Consider the following 25334-nt stretch of genomic DNA (forward strand, 5'->3'; position numbering starts at 1 on the left):
CCTCATGTGCTTTACAATTTTTGATAGTGAGCTCATATTTATTGGAACTTTATTTGTGGAAATTCTCTGAGACTTGGTTTTAATCTAGATTCCTCCAGAAAGGATTTGCATTTTTCTGCTAGGAACCTAGGGACAAGTCATGTCACAAGTGAAGCTCCCCTGGGAAATGAACTCTGAAAGGAAGGTTTTTATGGAAGCACTTTATTGAGGAGTGCTCTCACAAAAATATAAAAATCTATAAGAGAATGGAGGAAACTAAGGATGGAGGGAGAGTTGAACTGCACTGCAGTTACAACAGATTTCATGGGGATCAGTAAAGCGGGGTTGGCCCTTCAGCAACATCTCAAATTAAGGCCAGGGGATCAGGCCTTTGTATCTTAGCATAAACTAGTGTTTGCATGTGGGCTGCCCCAGAGGAGGCATCTTAATCTTGGGTGAAGCACCTCCCTCCAGCTGAAGGCAATTCCTTAAGATAGGCTCAGCTGTCAGCCATCAGGCAATGCTCTTCTGCTGGAAGAAGGAAGTTTGTAGGTTTTTGGGCCACACAGGTAGTTGACATTTCACTCCTAAGCCTACTAGATGGCTAGCTTGTAGATATAAATTCTTCATAATGACTATATTTCTCTCCTCTATCCAGAGCCAATTGTAAGACAGGCAAGTGTCCCTTTTCTCTCCTTTCACAAGGCATTTTTTTTCTAGTCATCTTTTCATTGAGTTTGTTATCTTTAAGCCTTTCCGTGAGGATCTCTGATCTGAATTCCTACCATGCTCAGACTCTGGGGCATCAGTGACTATCAGTCATGGTAGCCACTGGTCTCAATCTTAGCTTCTCTCTCATTTTTGGCCTCTTAGGCTTTCCCTTACTCTATTACCACCCAACCCATGCATGTTAAAACATACATCGCACACAAACGTATGTATTCCAGTATTGCTAAGTGCTTTATACTAGAAGGTGATTTCAGGGTATAGTATATTTATTCCAACAAATTATGCTAGCAGATAGATTTCCAGGTGAATCTAAAAAACAGTCACATTTCAAAACCACTAAACTACTGTATGCCAATGGCTGTCAGCTCAGTGGGGCCCAAATCTTCTTAGTTTCAAGCATCAAAGTCCTTCTATATGGTTCTGTGATCATTCCAGCTAAATCTTTTTTATACATATTTTCTATGTAATTTATAAAACATTGAGCACATGCTATCTTATATTACAATAATAGTATAAAGTATTATTTGTGTCTTTTGTACCCAACTAAATTATACGTCTCAAAAGTTCTTCCCTTACACTTTGTAACTCTTTTCCTTTTTCCTCTCCACCAGGGACTTGCATGGAGTAATTGCTACACTAGATATCTGTTGAGTGAATTTTTTGTTCCCCGTTGTGGTAACAGTTTTCTCAGGTTGAGTCCTATTCTTAAATACTACAAGAAAGACCAAACTGAAGTATCATATAGTGATTTGATACAATATATAGAAAATCCTTGAGATATAATGAAGATAATATCTTACTGTAAGAAATTAATTTAATGACAGGGTTATATTTTATTGCTTTGACCTGTGATAATGAGAGAAAAGGAAATTCTCAAACCTTACAGTGGAAGCCAATTTCAGAAATTTAAAAGACGATGCAGTTTACAAAATGCCAGTTTCAATTCAAGTGTGAGCTACCATGGTAGGTATTGAATCTCTTGAGAAAATTTCTGTTATAAAGTGAAATACATCAGTAAGGCTTTTGAAGGCTGTGTGTTTTTCTTTTCTCTGCTCTTAAAGAACTGCAGCAACAAAAAAAATAAGAAGAAAAAGCAAGTCATCACTTCTCCCCAACTTTAATCCAAGAGTGAAGTCTAAATCTTCGTGTCCTAAGCAAACTGCCAGAGGGAGCTTCTTCATGTTCTGAGCACTTTATATTGCAACTATAAAGCATGACCAAAGAAGGGAGAATGCATTTAGCGCTCTCGAGTATTCTCTGCCAAGTTGTCTCTTATTTATTGCTTTTTAATGGAATTTTTCATGTGCATCAAAACAATCTTTCAACAAAGGAAATGCAGCTCTGAGACTTCAGCACTTTATAATAGAGAATCTACATGTGAACATTAATTTTTCTAAATGAGGTTAGCTAATGAATTTCTTTGTGGTTGGGCGTGAGATTTTTTTAAATAGGTGAACATCCTATTATCAACTCTTCCAGGGGATGCAAGCTTTCAGAAAATTCAGCAAATATTTTAAACTTTCCTATTTTTCTTGCAGATATGAGATGACGGTTAGCTATTGAGCACCCTACATCCTTCCTTCTGAAAGCACACAGTTTTTTAAGTGACCATCAAAATTAAAGGGATGTTTTAGAGAAAGATGTTCAGAGAGGAAAGACAGAAAGCCAGTATGTGTCTTCCCACCTGTGAAGACTTTGATTTGAAGTAAATTTAGTTATTCCATTGGTTTCCCTTATCTCATTCCTTAAAAATAGCCAAACTAAGTAAAATTACTGTTATCATGCAGGGTGATTTTGGTTACAAGTAGGAGATAACCTGACTCAAACTGGGCTACCCAATAAAGAATTTTTTTTTTATCTTACGTAACAGGAAGTCTAGAGGTAGGACAAGCCTGAAGGCTGATTGATTCAATAAGGGCACTGAAGACCCAGGATGTGTCTCTCCACTCAACGGTCCACAGAATCTGCTTCACCCTAACGCTCACTGCCTGCATAATTACAGGCTGCCAGGCGCAAGGACGGTGACAAACTTCCTTTATATTCAAAAAGAGACTGCATCTTTCTTCTCCCAACCATGGAATAATAATCCTTCCCTTAAATCTGATTATGCCAATTTATAACACATGTCGATGTCCAGACTAGCAAAAGTTGCCACGGAGTCTCCAAACTCTGATTGGCTGATGGAGACCCATTCCTTATGTGAGGGTGGGCTGAATATCTGAGTGAATCAGTCCAGTGTGGGTTTAAGAAGGGGACAGTAGATTTGGAGGAGCAGCCCAAAGCATCCATCACAGTCATCTAATCTGATACCTCCTGAAGGACAACGTTAGACACTTTTCTCTACATCTAGGTAAATTGTGTCTTTAGAAGAATTGAAACATAGAGCATGTGTAGCTTGTTCAATAGAGAAAGCATGTATACGAAAGTTTCTCCAAAATTATTTTCCCTTTTCAATTTATATAAAAATGTAGGAATAATATGTGTGTTTCTCAGATGCCAAAGAGCTGCCTGAGAGGAGAGGACAAGGTCAGTCCCAAATTAAGAAACTGATCAATGATTAGATCAAATACCTAGGAAAAGGTCAAGAAACAAAAACACCAGCAACAACAAAATAAGGTTAAATAGATCCACAACCAAATTGCGTTTTATGTTTCTGATGTTCACAATGAAACGTACTGGGAGAAGCATCTGCTTTCAGTGCTGCAAGTTCTAAAAGAGGAGAAAAATCTGTTCCTGCAGAGGTAACCACAGTGGCCACTATGCACTGAGAGGCTGTGACAAGTTAGGCATTTCCCAGGCGATATCTCATTGGCGCTGTGACTGTAAGCCCATCACAGGCAGGAATTGCTCTATCCCTAGCACCTGCCACTGTGCTTGGCACATATATGTGAGCCTGACGAAGGTGCTGAACAAAGCAATTCTCACAAAGTCCTTATGCAACAGTATATTGCTGTTTCCCCGATTTAAAGATGAGAAATGTTTAAGCAATTTGGTCAAGTGGTGAAGCCCAGACTGGAATCCAGCCTTACTCTCTTTCTTCCCTACCTGAAGAAGGAAATGGATCACAGAAGATAAGTCTAGTGACTGGAGACAAGAATGAAAAAATGGAGTATATGAAGTTTAAACGTTCTTAATACTGGTACATTTGTTAGGTTTAAAAAAGACATGCTCCAGTTCCGTCAGATGATAGAAATTTGTTATAAATAAACACAGGGAAGAACGGGGACTGTTTCCAAACCAGGCCCCTGGAGCCTAAAGGCTCATTCACAAAGGGTGATGTGCCCAGTGCCTGCGCTCCCTGCTGGAGAACTTTGCTGTTGTGGTAGTGTGGCTGTTACCTCCGTCAACTGCCACTGCTCCTGATACTGCAAACTAACTAATTTTTTCTTTACGTCTCAAGTGCAAACTGTCCAACAGAGTGAGCCCAACTGGACAGGACTCACTTGGCATTCCGCTGTATTGTCCACTGACTGCCTTTAAGTTAGGTGTCAGTTTAGACGTGGTCCCAAGGGAAGGAGTCACAATATGCCCAGGAAAGACTACCTCAGAGGGAGACTATGGACAGCTCATACATCCTGAGACCATAGTTTCCTCTTGAGAGAATTGCATTCACTCTCCTGTTCAACAGATTAGAATATGACAGAATGTGGAGGACTCAATGGATGCAGTTGGGAATCCTCAAAGTACGAATTTTCAATAAAGTGAAAAATGCTGAAAATGCAAAACTGTCATATCAAACATCTATATTGCCCTATACATACCTGATGCTATGTGTCAGGTGTTATTCTAAGCACTGGACAATGCATACTCATTTAATCCTCACAGTAACCCAAGAATTAAGTACCAGTGTCCCCAATCTATAGATAGAAGGACTGAGGCACAGAGAGGTTTAAAACCTTGCCCAAAGTCACACAGCTAGCACAGCAACTTGCCTCCAGAGTATGTGCTTTCACCACCCTGTCATTTGTTTTAGTAGATAAGTGAACTTTGTAGAAAGAAGAGGAAACTTCCCAAATGCCAAACATTTGGGGTAAAAAACAAAGTTAAAGTGGAAAGGAAATCTTATGCACTGTGTTTCTGGGTGTCAGGACTATGAAAAGGGGCCCTCAACCCGAGGCTGGAATTCTAGTTCCTTTAACCAGCAGAAGCGGGGAGCTAGAAGCAAGTCTATATAAAGCAGGGAACCCCAAAGTGTGGAGAAAAACTGTCCCCTCCAGCCGGAGAAATGGAGGGTGGTTTTCATCTATTAGGAATTTGGGGGTAGAAGATGCCTCTGAAAAGTAGCTGCCACAGGCCTCCACCATGTGTGGGTGTGAGCTCCTAATTTGCACTCAGCATGATATGGGAATTGCGGTTAGAAACTTGGCCCTGGACCCCTCAAGACAAGCTCCATGTCACTTTATAGAGACACTTCTGCAACCCGGAACTCCCACAGAATAAACCCAAAACGTCTTGAGTTCCTGCTCACACGGAGTTTAGAGCTTAGAGAGAGAGACATTAAACAGATGATTGATGACGAGTGTCGTGGTAGGAAATGAATACCGTATTGGGGGACTTTAGGAACAAGATGACTAAAATCCCCCAGACATCAAGGGGTAGCTCCCTGAGGACATAGCCGTTAAGCAGCCATCTTCAGTGTGCGTGCCTTTGCTGGGGCTGTGGTCACAGTACCACTGACTGGGCAACTTAAACCACAGGAATTTATTTCCTCACAGTTCTGGGACTGGACGTCTACGATGAGGGGTTGGCAGGTCTGGTTTCTCTGAGGCCTCTCTCCTTGGCTTGCACATGGCCGTCTCCTCCCTGTGTCTTCATAGTGGCTTCCCTCTGTGCGTCTCTGTGCCCAAATTTCGTCCTCTTGTGAGGAAACCAGTCACACTGGATTAGAGCTCACCCTAATGAGCTCATTTTAACTTAATTACCTCTTTGAGACTCTATCTCAAATACACTCACATGCTGAGATCCTAGGGGGTTAGGACTTTCACATATGAATTTGAAAGGGACACAATTCCTATACCCACAGTTAGATGCAACAAAAATTGCAGATGATTTTAACAAAACATGGAGCAAAGCAGGTGGAAAACGTGGGAAGGAGGGTGATCAAAAGATCTTATTAGGATACTATCTTGTTCAAGGGAGGAAATTACAAAGACATTAATTCTAGACATGAGAGAAGAAATACCTGTTAAAGTATGTTTATGAAATTTCTAAGAAAAAAACCACTGAAAAAATAGAAATAAGATGTACAGCTTGCAAACCAGTAGATAAGTAAAAGTTGGCAAAAAAAAATTAACTCCAAGAAAGACAAGACAAGGGAAAGAAGAAGGCAACAAAACCCTATAACAAAGAGAAAAAATCATAAAAATAAAGCCACGCGTATTAGGTATTACAATTAATGTGAATAAGTAAAATTTGCCCAAGTCAGAAAGTCTCTTACTGGATATTTAAAAATGTAATCTAGCATTTTGATGTTTGAAATGGAATTCATGGTAAAGAGCATTAAAAGAGCCAAAGAAGGATTTTTCTAAGGACATTTTGTTCAAATAAAAGTTTTATTCCTTCCAGAAGATACAGTAGTCATGAGCTAATATATAGCTATATATCATCAAAATACATGAATTGTAATTTTGAAATTTGAAAATAAATTGACAAATCCAAAATCACAGTAGGTATATTAAATAAAATTCTATCAAAAATTGTCAAATTTAAAAAGGAACAGTTCAGTGGTTACCAGGGGAAGGGGGTGAGGTGTGGGCACAGGGAGTGAGGGAGAGCACATGTATGGTGATGGACAAGAGATAATGTACAACTAAAACTTCACAGTGACGTAAACTATTATAAACTCAATTAAAAAAACTTTAAAATTTAGTGGACCAAAAAGGATAGAGAAGATCTAAATAACAGAATTAAACATGTTTAATTAGTGTATGTAGAAGTTTTTAACATTCTTCAAAAAGCAGCTTGGTAAAGAGGAGCTAAAAACTGAAATTGTCAAACAATCTCATTTAAAAATGCATCAAAAGGAATAAAATACATAGGAATATATTTAACCAAGGAGGTGAAAGAACTGTATGTTGAAAACTATAAGACACTAATGAAAGAAATTGAACACAACACAAATAAATGAAGATATTCCATGCCCACAGATTGGAAGAATTAACATCGTTAAAATGTCCATATTACCCAAAGCAATACACAGATTCAATGCAATCCCTATCAAAATTCCAGGGACGTTTTTCACAGAAATAGAACAAAGAATCGTAAAATTTATATGGAACCACAAAAGACCCTGAATAGGTAAAACAATCTTGACAGAGAACAAAGCTGGAGACATCACACTCTCTGATTTCAAGCTATATTACAAAGCTACAGTAATTAAAACAGTATGGTATTGACATAAAAACAGACACATAGATAAATGTAATAGAATAGCCCAGAAATAAACCCCTGCATATACAGTCAATTTATGACAAAAGAGCCAAGAAGATACAATGGGGAAAAAACAGTCACATTAATAAATGATGTTGGTAAAACTGGACAGCCTCATGCAAAAGAATGAAACTGGATTTAACACCATACACAAAAATTAACTCAAAATGGATTAAAAACTTGAACATAAAAGTCCTAGAAGAAAACATAGGCAGTAAGCTCTTTGACATCAGTCTTCATGTTGATTTTTTTAATCTGACACCAAAATCAAAAATAAATCAGTGAAATTACATTGAACTAAAAAGCTTCTGCATAGCAAACAAAACCACCAACAAAAGAAAAAGGCAACCAACTGAATGGGAGGAAATATTTGCAAACCACCTATCCAATAAGGGGCGAATATCCAAAATATAGAAAGAGCTCATACAACTCAGTAGCAAAGAAAAAGTCTGATTAAAAAATGGACAGAAGATCTGAATAGACATCTTTTTAAAGAAGACATGCAGATGGTTAACAGGTATGTGAAAAGAAGCTCAACATCATTAATCAGGGAAATGCAAATCAAAACCACAATGATATCATGTCACACCTGTTAGAATGGCTATCACAAAAAAAACAAGAGATAACAAATGTTGGCAAGGATGTGAGGAAAAGGGAACCTGTGTGCACTTTGGTAGGAAGGTAAATTGGTGCAGCCACTGTGGAAAGCAGTGTGGAGTGTCCTCAAAAAATTAGAACTAGAACTACCACACGATCCAGCAATTCCACTTCTAGGGACTTATCCAGAGAAAATGAAAACACTAACTCAAAAATATATATGCACCCCCATATTCATTACACCATTATTTACAATAGCCAAGATATGGAAACAACCTAAGTGTCCATCAATGGATGAATAAATAATTTGAAGTTGTGGTATATGATATATAAACAGTCATGGGTTGCTTAAGGATGAGGATACTTTCTGAGGAATACAACATGAGGTAATTTCATCTTGCAAACGTCATAGAGTGCACTTACACAGACCTAGATGGTATAACCTACTACTCCCATAGGTTATATGGTACTAAGCTTATGGGACCACTGTCATGTATAGCCCATCGTTGACTGAAACGTCTTTACGCTGCACAGGACTGTACATTGGAATGTTACTCAGCCATAAAAAAGAATAAAATCTTGCCATTTGTGACAATATGGATGGATCTTGCAGGCATTATGCTAAGTGAAGTAAGTGAGATGAAGACAAATACTGTATGATCTCTCTTATATGGAACCTAAAAAAACCAAGCTCATAGATACAGAGAAAGGATTGGTGGTTGCAGAGGATGAGAGATGGGAGAAATGGGTTGATTGGTTTTGTTTTTAGTTTAAATAAATTGAATTTTTTAAAAACTGAAATTACCAACTTTTAGTCCTGAACATCAGTAAGAATATTACATATTAAAACATAAATAACAAAGTAGATCTAAAGAAAGAAGTACATATTAATAAAGATAGAGGCAGAAATTAATGATATACATAAACAAAAATAAACATAATAAAAACAAAATTATTCTTTAAACAAATCTTTGGTAAGTCTGATTAAGGAATTTTTTCAAAAAACACAACGTTAGGATATAGAAAGAGGACAAAGCTACAGATAAAAGATGTTTTAAATCATAAGATATTTTAATTAATTTTTAATAGCTTATATTAATATAATTTATATAAATAAGTGAATGGTTTTCCTGGAAGTGTAAATTACCAAAATTAACTCAAAAAGTCCAGCAGAAAACTGAATAGATCAATATCCACCAAAGAATAAAGAAGGTAGATATCTAACCCCTGAAGACCAAAAAAAGGAAGAATTGGTCCCACCTTGAAAACTTTTGAGTGTATTCTACAAAACAATCAGAAATGTAATTCCTGTGTCAAGTTGTCAAAGCATATTACAAAGATGGAAAATTTCCCAATTAATTCCATAAGGCTACTATAATGCTGATGCCAAAATTAGACAAGGGTGATTCAAAATGAACATTTATTTTAAGTTTATTAAAAAAGTCTAAAAGTTTATGCTTTTAACCAGTTTATTAAAAAAGTATTAAAAAATTTATTTTCAAAAAAGCCTTCCTTATGAATATAGGCAAATTTTAAAAACAGTGTTTTAAAGCTAACATAATTGAGTCAAAAATAAAAGCAAATTCATATAAAATGCGTGTGACTGTGTACACGTGCAAATACAAAGAAGAAAATCAGGAGTGAAGCACAAATTATTAACAGTAGCTACTAGGGGAAGATTGGAGGTTGCAAGAGAACTGAGAGGGGAACTTTATTATCTGTAATATTTAATTTTTATAAGCATGGATTCATAAACTGGTTCTGTAACTTACAAAGAAATTTAGAGTATGATAACGGAAATAATCGTGAAAGGTCATGCCAGGAGCCAGAAGGAAAAATCTGGAGCTTCACATCTATGTCTTTCAAAAGGAGGCTGAGGAGGACTCAAGTTGCCCATAAAACAGAGGTGTTCTTCCATAGGTGTTGCAAAGTCAAGGCACAGCGATGAATATGGAAGGCATCAAACTCAAACACAATCTGAGAACTTTAAAATGAAAAGGCGACTGGGAGTTCCTCTCTCACTCCTTCAACAAGGAAACTGAGGCCCAGAGAGATTGTAAAAAGTTGGAGGTGATGTTCTCTTGCCGAATTCTCTTCTTTGGGTGCATACATTCTCATTACACCTCTAATAATACCTTTCAAATTCATTAAACGTATTTAATATTGTCTCACTCGTGTGGTTGCTACTGTGCATAAGGATTAGTAGTCAAACTTACAACCAAATTTGATGTTGGCATTATAGCAACATAACCTCATTTGTCCTGTAAGGCAAGGGGACAAAATGTGAATATATCATGAGTTAATACATATTAATGATTATGGGGCAATTAGTTATTTGGGATATCCACCTGCCTCTATACTACATCCTTAAACTGTAATTAAAAATTCATGTGCTCTGTTTCTCTGACAACTTTATATAGTCTCTCGAGTTAGAAATATCTGGCTTACAAACACAAGTACATATGAGCAGCCGGTTGCCCAGTCATCTCGCTAACCTCAACCCATATTCAGACATTCGATTCTCTCATCTTAATCCCAAAGGGTAGTCAAGGGGTCTTAAATGGATGTTGCCACCTAGCGGTTGAAAAAACGGATAAATTATGAAGGAAACCTCTCATTCACCTTCTCTGATAGTTGTGTCCAGTAGTTTTTCTCTCTAAATTCTAGGAGCTACTTCACTTCCTGTTGGTGGTAGGAGGTTATTGTTCACTACTTCAAAAAAAAAAAAAAAAAACTAGCTATCAGATCTAGGGAGAGTAAGCTTTCTGTGTGGTGAAACAAATGGGGCATTTGGGGGGCATCTGGTTTTACATGCTGAATAAAGAGCCCTTGTTGGTTTTTGGTTACTGGTTAGTCTACCAATATAATTTATTAGTTTACAAAAAATATGACAGTTCATGAGTTTCCCTAAATAGCTTTCCTTATTTTCTGTTCTTTGATAAGTAATCACATTTCTCAAGTCACACCTCAGAATTTCCACAAGCTGGGATGCAGTGAACTTTTTGTGATAAAAATGACAAAGCTAGGTTGGAACAATCACTTTCAGAGTTAAATAATCCCCAGGGGTGGTCCCCTTTTATCTTACACTCACAGAAGAGGAACCGATTGCCAGGGTGAATTATCCGTCATTTAAAAACTAAAAAAAAAAAAAAAAAAACACATCCCAGGGCTGTAAAACAGCTACAGATTGCTGTCTTTGCACTCCTGAGGAGCCGACAGGGCCCCAGATGGAGGTATTTGTCAGCAAGCTGTCAAGGGATCCATCGCTCGCAAACAACCGTATCACCCGGCAGAGTTGTCTTTCTCTGCCAAGAATTATATTGGGTCAGGTGGGAGAGGCTGGGATATGATGAATCTGGGAAAAACAAGGGTCGGAGAATCGTGTCCCAGAAATGAAAAAGAGAAAAGGTGCAATTACGTTTAAGTTCCAAAGGTCATTTTTGGAGTTGTTTTACAGGGACTTGATGATTTTTTTCTCTCCCTCTACTTTCTTTTATTCTTTTCAGAAAAATGGTCTTCGTGACACTGAGAGGTGGTTTTGTGTGATTTTGAGGAACTGAATCTCCAAAGCCACGTTAGGGTAGAGTGTCTAAAGCAGGCTAAATTATCATCAGCAAGCCAAGGGCGTTGTAATTGACAGGCCTGAAGAAGGTATAACAAGATCATTAACAAAGCTAAAGTGGTTGGAAATGCACACACAGACAGCCCTGAAGAATCATTGTCCCACAAATCTGAGAGTCTTCCTTGGGGTCTAGTGCCCTCCATGTGAATCTTACCTGGTCTTGGAAACTGCCTTTCATCTAGGTAGTAAAACCATGGGAAAGCATGCAAATTCCATCCCTATTTTGGTACCCCTTTGAGGCTGGAGAGAGAAATTTTGGGTGAACTACTAGAGTTTTTGTTTTGTGCTTTATATATATGGTACTAATAACATTCTACTTTATTCACAGTCATTATGAAATGCCATACAGGGTTATGAGAAATATTCATTCCTATTACACTTTATTTAGTTCTTCCTTAGTTTCCCTCTGGAAGTCAATTATTCTCAATGATCTCCTTTATGCGAATCCATGTTAATATTTAATAAGTATCTACGCAAAATACATTGAGCCGTTGTGATTATTATATACTGGAGGTGTGCTTCCCAACCTGTCCTCATCGTGACTTAACTAGAAAATGGTAATACCCATCTGGCACACCCGGTGGGAGAGGTCACCACTGCAGAGAACTCTCTGGCAGATAGTGTGACACCGCAAGTTGTCTTAGGCAATTCAGAATCTTTGCTGAAAGAACCTTATAGAATATTCAAATATAATTTCAAGTGTGGGAACATCTTAATGGCTGTAAAAATTGATTTTAAATTTTTATCACTTTAAAAATTTTACAGCCATCAGTATCTCATGGCACACCTGTAAACAATTGATGGCCCTCCAGTTTGGACCCACGTGCCAGTTGGGAAGCTGCATACTAGAGAAATAAGATGGCCCATACAGATAGGCCTATCTTGACTGTTCTCAGTGTGGGAAGAAGCCAAACCAGAAATGTTCCACAGTGTATGGATTATCATTGTCCTCTCATTGAAAGTCACGTTCTTTTCGGCATTAAGCTAAAAAAGAAGAAAACTTTTTTTTTTGCTTCCGTCGTTAGGAATTTTCTTTCTTGGTATCTACTCTGAGCTATTCATGAAAGTTCTTGTCCCTGTGGCCGCTGTCCCTGTGTTTTTGGCCTTTCTCTGCTTAAGTGCGTGTTTGTAGTCTTCAAAAGCTGTTGAAAAAACAAATAGTTTTAAGATAGGGAAAAAAGACCAATGCAATCAGAGAATAACAAGAATTGGATAAAATAGCTGTGAGCCAGTCCAAAGTTTTGCTGTTTTTCTTCTTAAATGCAGAGGCAGTTTTTTAAAAGGTAAGAAGATAGAGATGGCTAAATCTTTTCTTTTTTTTGAAAGGTAAATACCACTTTTTTTTTCCTTTCTTACAGTGATAAGGTGATAAGACTTATTCCCACTACAGAAGAGGAAGCGTATGCACTGAAGAAAATATACCACCAACTCAAGGTAAGAGAGTGTCCGCTCACTTATCAGTATGCTTATAATGTGTTTACAGGGCTTTGCTGACTGGAGTTCAATAATTGGAATTAATTAGCCAAGGGAAGAAAATGCTAAGACAAAACTTGAAAGAGCTTTTAATGGATAGTTAAGGTTACTCAAAATATTATTGTATATCTGACCCATTATCTATTTTCTAGTTCATTTATTTTCCATCTCCCTTAGTAGAATGTAAGCTTCATGAGAGAGCTTGTCTATTTCTGTTCATTGCTATATTCTCAATGAATAGAAACTCAGTAAATGTCTTTTTTAGTGAATGAGTGAATTTAGTTTATAATTTTCCAGGATTTCACTTTTCCTTCTTGAAATCTTCCTGCAGATCATCTCGACACTTTCCTTCTAATTAAAACTTCAAGAAGAAGTGAGTTGAGGAAAATAAAAGCCAGAAATTCAAGTTAATTAGTTTTGCTATGTTTCAGTGAATCTGATAAGAGAATTTTGCTGGCAAAGGTTGAAGGGCTCTGATTATTCAATCTTTGATGAATTTTATGGATTTTAGAGTTAGAGAGTTTCACATCTCCCCATTACTGCATATAATTGAGCGTTAGCTCTAGCTAAAGAGTTGTGATGAGAAGTATAGTGATGAGCTCTTTTCTATGCCTACCAAAAACTGAAGCTGGCCCATAAAATATGTGGTGGTTTAGCTCATTTTAATGGATGGCAAAGAGGCCTCGCTAATCTACAGAAAGGAGCTAGAAAAACCTGTATCCTACATGACTGAAGTACAATCTACCTGGAGAAGGTGTTAGGGGGGTAAGGGTGGAAGGACAGACTCAGTGCCTTCTGGAGATATTTATAAATATCAAACTTTTGGTCTTTTATTTTTGGTTTGATTTTTCTCTTTGACATCTTCCCTTCAAATATTCCATTTATTTGCAAATGAAGTTTTGAACTTTTAGTTCATCGATTTCCTTTCTTCCTCCTCATTCCTTGCCACTGCACATGCACTGTCGAGTTTAAGCTTGGTGTCATTACAAGGGCCCGAGGTGAGGATGCAGGAACTCATCCCCAAATTGTGATTTTATCCAATAGCAGAAAGCCTGTCTCACCAGGTATTTCCTAAACCCCTTCTCCTCCACAAAGGAATCTCTGCTTCTGGATACTGACATTAACCTTCCTCTGGTCTTGTGTGATCATCCTCCTCATGACAGCCTTTTCAGCAGCAATATCTGAATGCTATCTGAACAGCCCACCAGGGACTCAAAAGTTGCAAAGATCAAGGCAAGTTTCAAGTGGAAATTTCCATCTCCATTGAAATTGTGTTTTAGGTATGCCCTTGGAAAAAGAAAATAGCCACTTTACACCTTGGAGTTGAGTATTTCACAGAACAAATATTCTGAACCAGATATTGGAAAAATGATTTGTCAAAGGATTTTTTTCCACTTTGTGAATATATTGACATGGTATGCTTTTCAAAGTTATGAAAATAAAATTGCCTGGTTATATATGTGATGATCACTTACCATTGTCAAAAGCAATAAAATTACATCAGTGAGGACAGTGAGGGTTACTTACAAACTCTTGTAAATCATAATAGATGGAATAAAAGATGTTGAACATGGATAGGACTGTGGACACTGACAACACATTTATACTGTGCCCTTTTTTGTATATACTTAAAGAAAAACATTCCTGCATATTTTTTTCATTTAGTCTTAAGGAAAGGCAATAAGATGGGGGAGGAAATGGTTTGGATGTGAAGGAGCTTAGAGGACAACTGCGAGAAGGGAGGAACAGGGGGCTGGTGAGGAAGAGGGCAGCAGAGTGAGGGAAAGAAAGGGAGTTAATACAGTCCTCAACCTAACGATGGTTTGACTTAAAATTTTTCAACTTTACCACGTTGTCAAAGCCATACGCATTCAGTAGAAACTGTACTCGGAATTTTGCATTTTGATCTTTTCCTGGGCTAGCGATATGCGGGATGATGCTCTTTCACGATGCTGGGCAGCGGCAGCGAGCCACAGCTCCCGGTCAGCCACAAGATCACAAGGGTAGACAACCGAGACACTTACAACATTCTGCACCCACCAGCCATTCAGTTTTCACTTTCAGTACAGTATTCAATACATTACGTGAGGGATTCAACACTTTACTGTAAAATAGGCTTGTATTGGATGATTTTGCCCAACTGTAGGCTAATGTAAGTGTTCTGAGCACATTTAAGGTGGGCTAGGCTGAGCTATGATGTTCTGTAGAAGTATTAAACACATTTTTGACTTACGATATTTTCAACTTACAATGGGTTAGTCAGGATGTAATCCCATCATGAGTCGAGGAAGATGCATATGAGAATGTTGACGATGCTCTAGCAATTCTGTCCACAGAGAATTACGTCCAGCCCCTCTTAGTCCCTGTGTGCCCATCAGAGTGCTACGTGCTTTCTATAAATTGCCTCATTTTAACAATTCTGTGAGATGGGTACTATTGGTATCGCTACGTTACAGATGCAGAAACTGGGGGAGACAGACAGAGGTTAGGGTCATGGTGAGGAATTGGAACACAGGCCCTCTGGAACCAAGGTGAGGCCTGCTGCTTGCTTCTGGTCTGTTTACTCTGATCATCTGCACGATGGAGAGGATTAAGGCTGAGTTTGCTGGGCAGTGGAGCCTGGTCTCATGCTCTCGTTTACTTTATTCCTTGAGTCACCAATACCACCCCCAGCTTCGATGATTTGCAGGACCTACTCAGCCTATAGTCCTGCTCACAGCTATGATTTATTATAGCAAAAGGACACAAAGCAAAATCAGCAAAGAGAAAAGACACATGGGTGAAGTCCAGGAGGGAACCAGGCACAAGATTCCAAGAAGTGTCTCCCAGGGGAGTCAGACAGGATGTCCTTAATCCGCCCAGCAGGGAGTGGTGGTAACACGTGTGAAATTGTCTACCAGGGAAGCTCATTATAGACTCAGTGGCCAGGGTTTTTATTGGGGCCTAGTCACGTAGGCTGCCTTTGCCTGGCACATACCAAAATTCCAGACTCCCAGAAGGAGAGCAGATGTTCAGCATGAACTATATCATCTGCACAAACAGTTTGGGCACAGGAAACCACTCTTCTCAGTTAGGGTGTGAGAACGCTTCGGAAATCTAAGTTCCCGGAGGCCAGTCATGGGGCAATCTTGCAAACAGACCTTTCTAAAGACAGCAGTTCAGGCCTGCTAATTAACTCTTTTCTGCATATGTCTTCATTTCCTTTCCCTGAAGAAATGATTTCATTGGCCTAAAGTTTGAGGCATTGAGCTTAAATAAATTTCTATCTAAAAGCATCATGTTAACTTGGTTTCACTTTAAATTCAAATGATTTCATCCACTCACACTACTGAAAGCAGTGATTCTGGCCCGGCAGAGAAAGCAGCCTGCAGAGAAGAAAGAATACGACTGTCTGTCACCTTGTGCCCCGTGGAGCTGATGGGACAGAATAGGGGCCGTAGTTAGCAACAACTCACACACCCTGTGCATTGCCTCCAAGGGAAGAGAGAGAGGTTGCCAGGAAGCTTTTAGCTGCCTTCTTTCCCAAAAGCAAAGTATGCTAGGCAGAATTCTAACGTGGCCCCAAGATTTCTGCCCCCTGGTGTACAAGCCTTGCATAATCCCTCCTTTGAGGAGCCTATGAACATGATGGGCCAGATTCCCTTGACAGATTATATTATGGGCAGAAAGGAGATTACCTTGGATGGGCCTGACCTAATCAGATGAGCCCTTTGACAGCAGAGAGTTTTCTCCAGCTGTTTGCAGATGAAGTCAGAGAAGTGCTCCTGATGGTCTCAAAGACAAACCAAACTACTCTGTTGTGAACTGTCTCCGTAGACATGTGATAAGAAATGATAGGGGCATCTAGGAGGTGAGAGCCATCCCCAGCTGATAGGAAATGGAGATGTCAGTCCTACAACCACAGGCAACTGAATTCTGCCACAACTATATGTGCTTGGAAGATGACCCTGAGGTCCAGATGAAATCACAGCCTAGGTGGTGCCTTGGTCTTAGCCCAGTGAGACCCTGAAGAGAAAATCTAGCTAGATGTGCCTGGACTTCTGACCTACAGACTGTGTGATGATAAATGGCTGCTGAGTTAGTGGTAATTTGCTCTGCAGCAATAGAAAACTAGTACACACAGTAAGGTAACAACCCTGCATCTTGGGCTTTGATGACTCTTAGTTTAACAGCATGTACAAATGCTTTAAGTTAATTTTTCTGATTTCACTGGCTATAACCAACTTTGGGAAAGTGACAAGTGATTGGACTACATGCTCAGGCTATAAATTCAGTGTCTTATCTGAAACATGAACAAATGCAAAATGTATGTGCAAAGTTGAATGGAATCCGAGAAGGTCCGGGCAAAGCATAGCTAATTAGACATAGAACTGCTGTTGCAAAGCTGGTTACTTTCCTAATTAAATTTTATGGTTTTGCTGAAGAATTAAAACAAGAAAGTTAAACAGAAAACCATGCCTCCAGAGAACTGGATTGAGAAAGCGCCAACCAATTAAATTGTTAATTAAGAGCATAGCCATGATTTAAATAAAGTTATGATGGAAGACAGTTTGCAGGTGAGTAAAATTAGAGTCTGAACACCATGTTCTGCCTACATTTCTTCAAAAATTCTTTGTGCTCTTAGGGAATAGAAATGGCTTTATGTAAGATCACGGTCAAAGTTTCTATTAGAGAATTTGACACATCCTTGTTGAAAGAAAAATTAATGATGCTTCTGTTTCTGGTTTTCTCATAAGAGAGCAATAGAATAAAAAACTGTCCTGTATCCAAAAGTTTTCCATTTTTTCAAACTAAAACACAGCCTCAAAAATATCAGATGGCTCGTCAGCTGTCACTGAGTGACACATTAAGAGTCATAAAATTCCATGGGGAAAAACTGCCCTTCATATGAGGAACACTTCACCCCTTGTCCTTGGCTCGTGTGTGAAATTCGCTGCTGCCTTTCCCACGTGTGACTCTCCCTCAGCACTGTGCTGTAGTGGGCTGCTCTCTTCTCTCATCCCCCTCGGTGCACTCTCCAGTCCTACAGCTGGACCTACATGAGCTTCGGGACACCTGTGGTCCCCAGGCTCTTACAAGCTCAAACATCCAAATGGGTAGTTTAATTGATTGCGAAACCTGTGAAGAAGAAGATGGGTGATAGATTCATGCTATAGGAGTTATTTCTTCCAAATTTCATTAAAAACTGATGTGCCATTATAGGATCTCTTAATCATGGCTGCAGTAGGCAGAATTTCAAGATGGTTCTCAAGATTCTTAGCCCTGGTGTACCCGCACCTTCTCCGAGGTTTTCCATCAAACGCTAATCTAGGTACTTTTGTAAGAGGACTTTGCAGATGTAAGTAAAGTCTCAAATCAATTGACCTTAAAATAGGCAGATTATCCGGGTGGGCCTGTCTTAATCATGTGAGGCCTTTAAAAACAGTGTTTTCTCCAGCTGGTAGCAAGAGGACATCAGAGAGAGGCCCTCCTGCTGGCCTGGAGGAAATCAAATATCCAGGTGAGAACTGCCACATAGGAAGAAATTGCAGGAGGCCTCTAGTTGCTGATATGAGCTGTCCCTAGTTACAAGAAGGGGAACAGGAACCTCACTCCTACAGCTACAAGGAACCACATTTTACCAGCAACTGGTGAGAATGTACGAGGATCCCAAATCCCAGATGAGACTGCAGCCTAAACTGACACCTTGATTTCAGCCCCGTGACACCGGAGCAGAAAATCAAGCCACTTCTGACCCACAGAAATGAACTAATAAAACTGAGCTGCTAAATTTGTGGTAATTTAGCAATCAAAGTCTAATACAAGGGCCTTAAAGAGCAGGTGGCTTGGGAGCTCACTGAAGATACACAGAAGCACTATGAACGATATTGAATGCTAAAAGAGAGGAGACCAAAACTTTAATCTGTCAATGTGTTTGGGGCAGGAAATAGCATTTTCATTTTTTTGTTAAAGGCTTTGTAAAGTAATGAGGCAACCTTACTTTTGCTTTCTCTGGCATGATTTTTAAAAAAGAGAGAAAACTCGTTAAAATCCAGGCAGATTTCCAAATGCAGTTATAGATTAAATTTCAGGAATACAAATTTCAGACACAGAATGCAGTTTCTCCCTCTGTGTGAATATGGTAATTAGTATACTCAATAACAAAATATATTACAAGAAACAATACAATATGTCAGAAAAACAAGAATACATTAGAAACATTCTTTCAAAAGTAAGAAAGCCCTCTCTGGTGTTCTGATGATGACTATCCCATTGAGTCTTTATTTAAGTTGCTCAGCTAGGTTGACAACATGACCTTGGGCTAGTACCATAGTATTTTAAGTTAACCATGTTTCCTTTCTGTTTGTAAGACTTTCTAGTTTTGATGTTTAAGCAACCTGTTTTGAGACTAGTTTTTAAACTTTAAAAGTAATTGTTCTTATTGGACAATATTAACTGCCATTCCTAAAGCACTTGTAGCTGCACAGTTTGAAAGGTCAGGTCCAGCACAGTCTCCCATAGAAGGTGATCTCAACTGGGCTCATTCTTGCATCTGCCATCACCTGTCACTGTCTCACCTGTCTTGTGGTTGGCAGCCTGAGGGCTGGGATGACAAGACAATTGGACCACATTTCTCATCGTCTACGTGGCTGGCCTGGGTTTATTTACTCGAGTGTCCAAGAGTAAGAGAGAGCAAACTGACAAAGCTCGTTGAACCAAAGCTTGAAACAGATAACATCACTTCTGCCACATTCAACCAGCCAAAAGAAGTCACAGGGCCAAACCAGATGCAAGGAGTGGAAAAGCAGGCTCCAATTCTTGATGACGTAATTGCAAGCTGTGAATACAAACATGAGCAAAATCTGTAGTCATTTTTATATCCACCCCACTCTGTATTTCCCACCCTCTCACCTCCCCACCCCCCCACCCCCCCACCCCGAGACATCCATTCCAGTCTGTCACCAGATCCAAAGTAGAAGATGGCAGCTACCTAACTTCTCTGCGCTCTCACTGCCACTTAGTTCTGGCCCTGATCATCTTTAGCCTGAAGTGCACCAGTTTCCCCAATTGCCTTTCTGTCCCTCACGTATGACACCTATTTGTCCTCCATACTGTAGCCAAGGTGATCTTTCTGAAATGAAAAACTGACCATGTCACTTCTCTACTCAAAACCTTTTAAGTGTCCTCCATTGTCAACAGCAGTCGTTCCCAGCCCAGATTACACATTGAATCTCCTAGAAAGCTGATATCTGGCCCCACTGCCAGAGATTCTGACTCAATTGCTTGGGTGAAGCTTGGTTATTAGTATATTTTTAAAAGCTCCCTAGGTGATTCCATAGGTAGCCATGGGAGTAAACTATCAGCCTAGGGTATAGACTTCAAACTCTTTGGCATGACACGTAGGGCCCTTCAAAACCACACCCTGCCTGCCTCTTGAACATTTCTCAGCATCCATCACTATCCTTGGCTCAGTGTTCATCACCCTAGCCCTACTGAACTCGTTGTAGTTTCTCTCCTAAGTGCCTTTTCTCAAGCCATCCTTCCTGTCCAGAATGCTCTTCTCCTCTTTGCCCACCTGGTGAACATCTTTGAAGGCTAAAGCATCCAGGTCTTGAATTCTTTGACCTTCACTGAATTCTACAGACGGTTATATCCTAGCATCTACGTCATTTTGTGCTTATATTATCTTTTCTCCCCCAACCCATCCCCAGAAGAATGAGTTTTTTACAGACCCTGAAACTCAGTGGATCTCTGAATTGTGTACGGTGAATAGGAAGGCATTGAGGAAGAGAAAGGAGGACTCTTCAGCTGATGCTAAAGAGGTTTATGTGCACAGTCAGGCCCTTACCCCCAGGAGCACAGCCCAGCCCAGACTTAGAAGAGACCATCATTCCTTCTTGACCCACCCCTTGGGTTGCACTTTTTTTTCTGTTCTTACAGGACACCCTTTGTATTTATTCTTGTGATTTCACCTGGAAAAATAACAAGAATTGGAGGGTGTGATTTGCTCTTTGTCAAATGCTCTTTGTCATTTCTACTTTTAAAGGACATCACCATGTGATCCAAGATATGGAAATGGATGAAGTTCCTTTTCCAAGGGCAGAGACGAGGCTTCTTGATAACTGAGAGGTTTCCTATCAAGTGTACAGAATATACTTTGGTGCCATTTCTTGGGCCCATGAACTTACAGCAGCCTTTGCATATTCATCAGCCACAGCCACAAACCTTTTCTTGATTAAAGAAGTTTCCTGTTTTCTATCATATTTTTTTCTACCTGTATAAATGTGGAGTCATTTCCCCTGCTTTACTTGGTTTTAGAGGTCGTTGTTGATGAGAAGGATGGAACATGGACCACAGCCTTTTTTAGAGAAATGGGTTCTGCCCTAATGGCTGATATCAGGGCACAAGCATGTAAATGAGTATCAGTGACCTAAAGGGATTGACTGTCACCATCCAAATGCACTTATTAAATATTTAACCATGTGAGGTCTTGTACAGGTCAAATGTGAAAAGCAATTAGCATCATGATTAATAAGAATTTGACCCCTGGAGTTATACCTCTTGGGTTCATGTCTAGACTCTTCGATATACTAGTTGTATGAGTGTCAGAAAATTACCTAATTTCTCTGTACCTTATTTCCTAATCTATAAAATAGGGAAATCCAGAAAGAGCTGATCATTCCCACATCTGTGCTGAACTGTAGCAGGAACACAGCCATCTCTAGGCTGCAGCTACTCGTTCCCATGTTGTGTCTCCATTACCAGACAGACCCCTGAGAGCAGACTGCTTACCCTTCTGCTTTGGGTGGAATCAATGTCTGATTCATCTTTGTTTCCCTGGTGCCTGGCAGTAGTAGGCACTCAACAAATCTTGAATGAATGAACAAATGGAATTCATTCATCCATCTACTTCCCTATAATTATAATAAAACTCTAACTTGGATTCTAATCGAGAACATATGTATGACTGAATAAATTTTCAAAAAGATAAGAAAACCTAACTATAGGTAGAAATAAGAACTACCGTAGAATGATGGGTTAAGGGAGCGTCAAGGAACAGGCGAGGATGCGAGGTAGGGGTAATTACCCATCTCTTCAATCACTAAAGAAGTTGTATGGAGGAAGTAGGATTTCTGTAAGAGCTTGATGGTAAGTTTCTTGAGAGAACCATCTCTGAGATCTGCAATCTTCCATTAGAGCCTAACGTAACTAAAATTTTGCCTTCGGGTGCTGACTAACTCGGTGAATACAATAATGTTAATTACCAGAAATATTTTAATTTGAAAATCAGAGCTAAGGTGTTCTGCCTAGGAGTCAATTTGTTGTTTTTTATAATCAGAAATGTCTGTATCTCCTTAAGCCTCTGACATACTTGATCAACAAATCCATTCCTTTCTTGTAACCTAAAAACAGCTACTAAGGATGCCTATATGGCAATTCTCTGTGCCCTAAAAAAATTCAGAGCAGCTTCTGCATATTTATCAGCCACAACCACAAAGACTTTGCTTGATTAAAGAAGTTTTCTGTTTTCTACCATTTTGTTTTTCTAGCTGTTGTGATTAAAATTCCCATGGTCGCACAAATATATTTCTTAGATCTTTTCCTGATAATTGCATTTGCTTTGAGGCTCATGAGTGGATTATCAAGAGTGTTATTTTAGTCTCTCACATTTCAGTTACATTTTGAAAATGGACTGTGATCTGGGCTAAGAATCAGCATCGTGTTCTTAAGAAGAAAGGAGAAAATACAGAGCATGACACATAATCTAGCAGGGGGAAAAAACTGACCCAGTGTAGGGATTGGTGATCTTTGAGAAGCTGCATCACAAGTCTTGATTGTTTATCCCCTTTGAGAGATGACGTTGGGAACAGAGGCAGGAGTGCATCTGTGTTAAGGGACCAGGCTAAGCCTTTCGGTGAAAGTATGATGGATGCTATACCAAGGGAGCAAGCCTTGGGCTGTCAGGCAAGGAGTGAATAGATGGAGGACAAACAATGGAAGGGCAGGATATATTCTTCTTCTCTCATTCAACAGTCCCATCCCTCCTAGTCCTAAAACTCCAGCCTCCATACCCAGAGCCTGGCTTAGGGTAGACAGCCCATTCATTTAGTCAACAGACTGTATTGAGCAACAAGATCAATTGAGGTCCCATCAGGCGACAGAAACCACCCCAATAATTTGAACAGAAAAATTTTAATATAAAGCAGTATTAACTAGTAAATGATGACTAACTTCTAAAAGGGCGTAAGAGAGAGAATTCAAATTCAGAGAGCAGCTGCTACCCCTAGGGATGAGAAAGAGTGCCCAGGAAGTGACTGAGAACCGGACAGAGCCTCTTTCACTGCCCTCTACTCCGCGGCTGAGGTTCAGGCCTTGCTGGAGTCAGCAGCCCTCTGAGTGGTGGAGAAATTTGCTGGGGTGCCATCAAGCTAGAGCTCGTCTCAAGGAAGCTGCATGCTGGGGTGTCAGAAAAACTTGCCAGAGAGTAAGAGTAGCTGGGGCTCCCATGTGCCACCAAAAGCCATGCCATAGGAGGAGAGAAAGCACATTGGAAGCAGAAAAAGAACCTCCTTCCTCTGCTGGTCTTGCAATGTCTCTCTAAAGCCCTCCCTTGACAAAGCCTCACACTGATCAGCTGTCAAAGCACAATGTTTACAGGGTCTGGCTCAAGTATCACAAAGCAGGACAAAACAGAGAGTGGATTTGGAGTTGAGAGGCAATAGATTGAAAACTGATCCCCAGGCATATGGTGGTTAACAAGGTAAATTAAGGCCTTTGTTCTCACTAGCCCTGCCCCTGAAGAGGAATATGGAGAAGTTGAAAAGGCCACAGCAAGGGGTGGGCGTTAAGGGATAACACAAAACTCCTCTCCTCACCCAAAAAGAGAGAGGTAAGAGATTTAACAATGATTATCCTTTTACTACGTGCTAGGTACTCTGCTAAGTACCAAATATATATATATATCAGCTCATGTAACCTCCACGATTTAAAGAGGTTGGAATTATTATCCCAGTGTTACAGATGAAAAAATGGAATCATTCTGTTTTTCCATTCCACAGAAGACTTTTCCAATTTAAGCAATTCCTTTTGAACATGATTTAAGAAGTTTCACCTGAAATCTTTATCAGCTTTCGAAAGACTTTTGCTGAGATTATTTTCTGGCCAGCTGGGAGTAAGAAAGGATGCTGAGAAATGTAGACGGGTTGAGATGGGGAGTCCAGAGGAGGGAGCTGGGAGCATGGCCCACTTCACAATTTTGTCCAAAATTGGTATGGTCCTGGAGACTCAGCCATCTCTCCTGCCATCTCCGGCAACCTGTCTTGATTTTTTATTTCTTAATAATGTGTTTAAACTATCTAAGCATGTTTTATCTTAGTGTCTTTAAATAATTGACAAAATATTTTCTGGTATAAATATGTGACTAATGGAGCAGGTGCTGAGAGAGTGGGAGAGAAGTAGTGGCAATGAGCATGATATTTCTATTTAACAAATCTAAAGTTGACTCTAATTATCACAGTTCTTATTGTTTATCATATGTATTTGAAAAAATATTGGGGAAAACAGTTTGCAGGTTAAAAAAGAAAACCACAACATTGATTTGGGAACAGCAAAATCTCTTAGGGTCGTCTAATTTCTTTCAGGAGCATAAGACCCCATTACTGGTCAAGAGGTCAATTGATCAAGGTTGGTCAAGATAAATGATATATACTAACTGTTGGTTTTCACAGAACTTAGGATATTGCCTAATTTATTGCTTAATAAATTGTAAAAACAAAGTCTAGATCATACAACCATAAGTGGATTCAATCTCAGATAATGAATATAAGAGACATAAGCCATAAAAGTTAATTCTATGACCAGTAATATTCAGCCTTTTTTCTTCATCAAACCTAGGAATAATGGTCCCTAGGGAATGCCCATGAAGCCAGGATGTGGCATCAATGGATAAGGAGGGAGCAGTTATTTGAGGAGGTTATAATCAGAATTCCAGGTAATTTTAATAAAACAGTAGAAGGTTCAGAAACACAGAAATTAAAGTTCTCTTAAGGACAAGTGCAGAGTAATGCTTGCAAATTTTTGGACTGTAATTCATACAGAAGGGAAAAACCAACCGTCATAGTGAAATGTGGACTTCTAAACAAACAGTGTCGAGATACATGTCTCTAAGTTAGTGTGCCTGTTGGGATGCAAGGACTCTGGGCTTTCAGAGATTCCTGGAGTGACCTTTGTATGGCAGACTTGGTTATGCAACGAAATTCTGTCTTCTCTTTTTCCTGGGCACCATGTTTCCAACCTCCCTTGCAATTACTTAGGGTTAGCCATACGACTAAACGTAGCCAATGGAACGTACACAAAAGTGATGTGGGCCATTTCTGGGCCAAGACTTTAAAGGAAGGAAGTTCCCCCTCCATGCCTTCTTTCCTCTTCTGCCGCCTACGTGACAGTAATAACAGAGCCCAGGAGGATAGAGGAGACTTGATGGAAAATTTCTGGATCCCTGAATCCCCACATAGAGTAAAGCTGA

The 25334-nt window shown here is 39.5% G+C and overlaps 1 protein-coding gene across 1 annotated transcript in view; it reads left to right on the top strand.

The window, feature by feature from the left end:
- The window catches only part of CPA6 (carboxypeptidase A6), a 275249-nt gene that overhangs the window by 91256 nt on the left and 158659 nt on the right, over window positions 1-25334 (top strand). The window contains exon 2 of the mRNA XM_014838490.3: window positions 12715-12790. Within this exon, the coding sequence (XP_014693976.1) occupies window positions 12715-12790 (76 nt within the window). The remainder of the gene's footprint in view (window positions 1-12714; window positions 12791-25334) is intronic.

This window comes from Equus asinus, chromosome 12, assembly GCF_041296235.1.
Source record: "Equus asinus isolate D_3611 breed Donkey chromosome 12, EquAss-T2T_v2, whole genome shotgun sequence".
Classification (NCBI taxonomy): domain Eukaryota; kingdom Metazoa; phylum Chordata; class Mammalia; order Perissodactyla; family Equidae; genus Equus; species Equus asinus.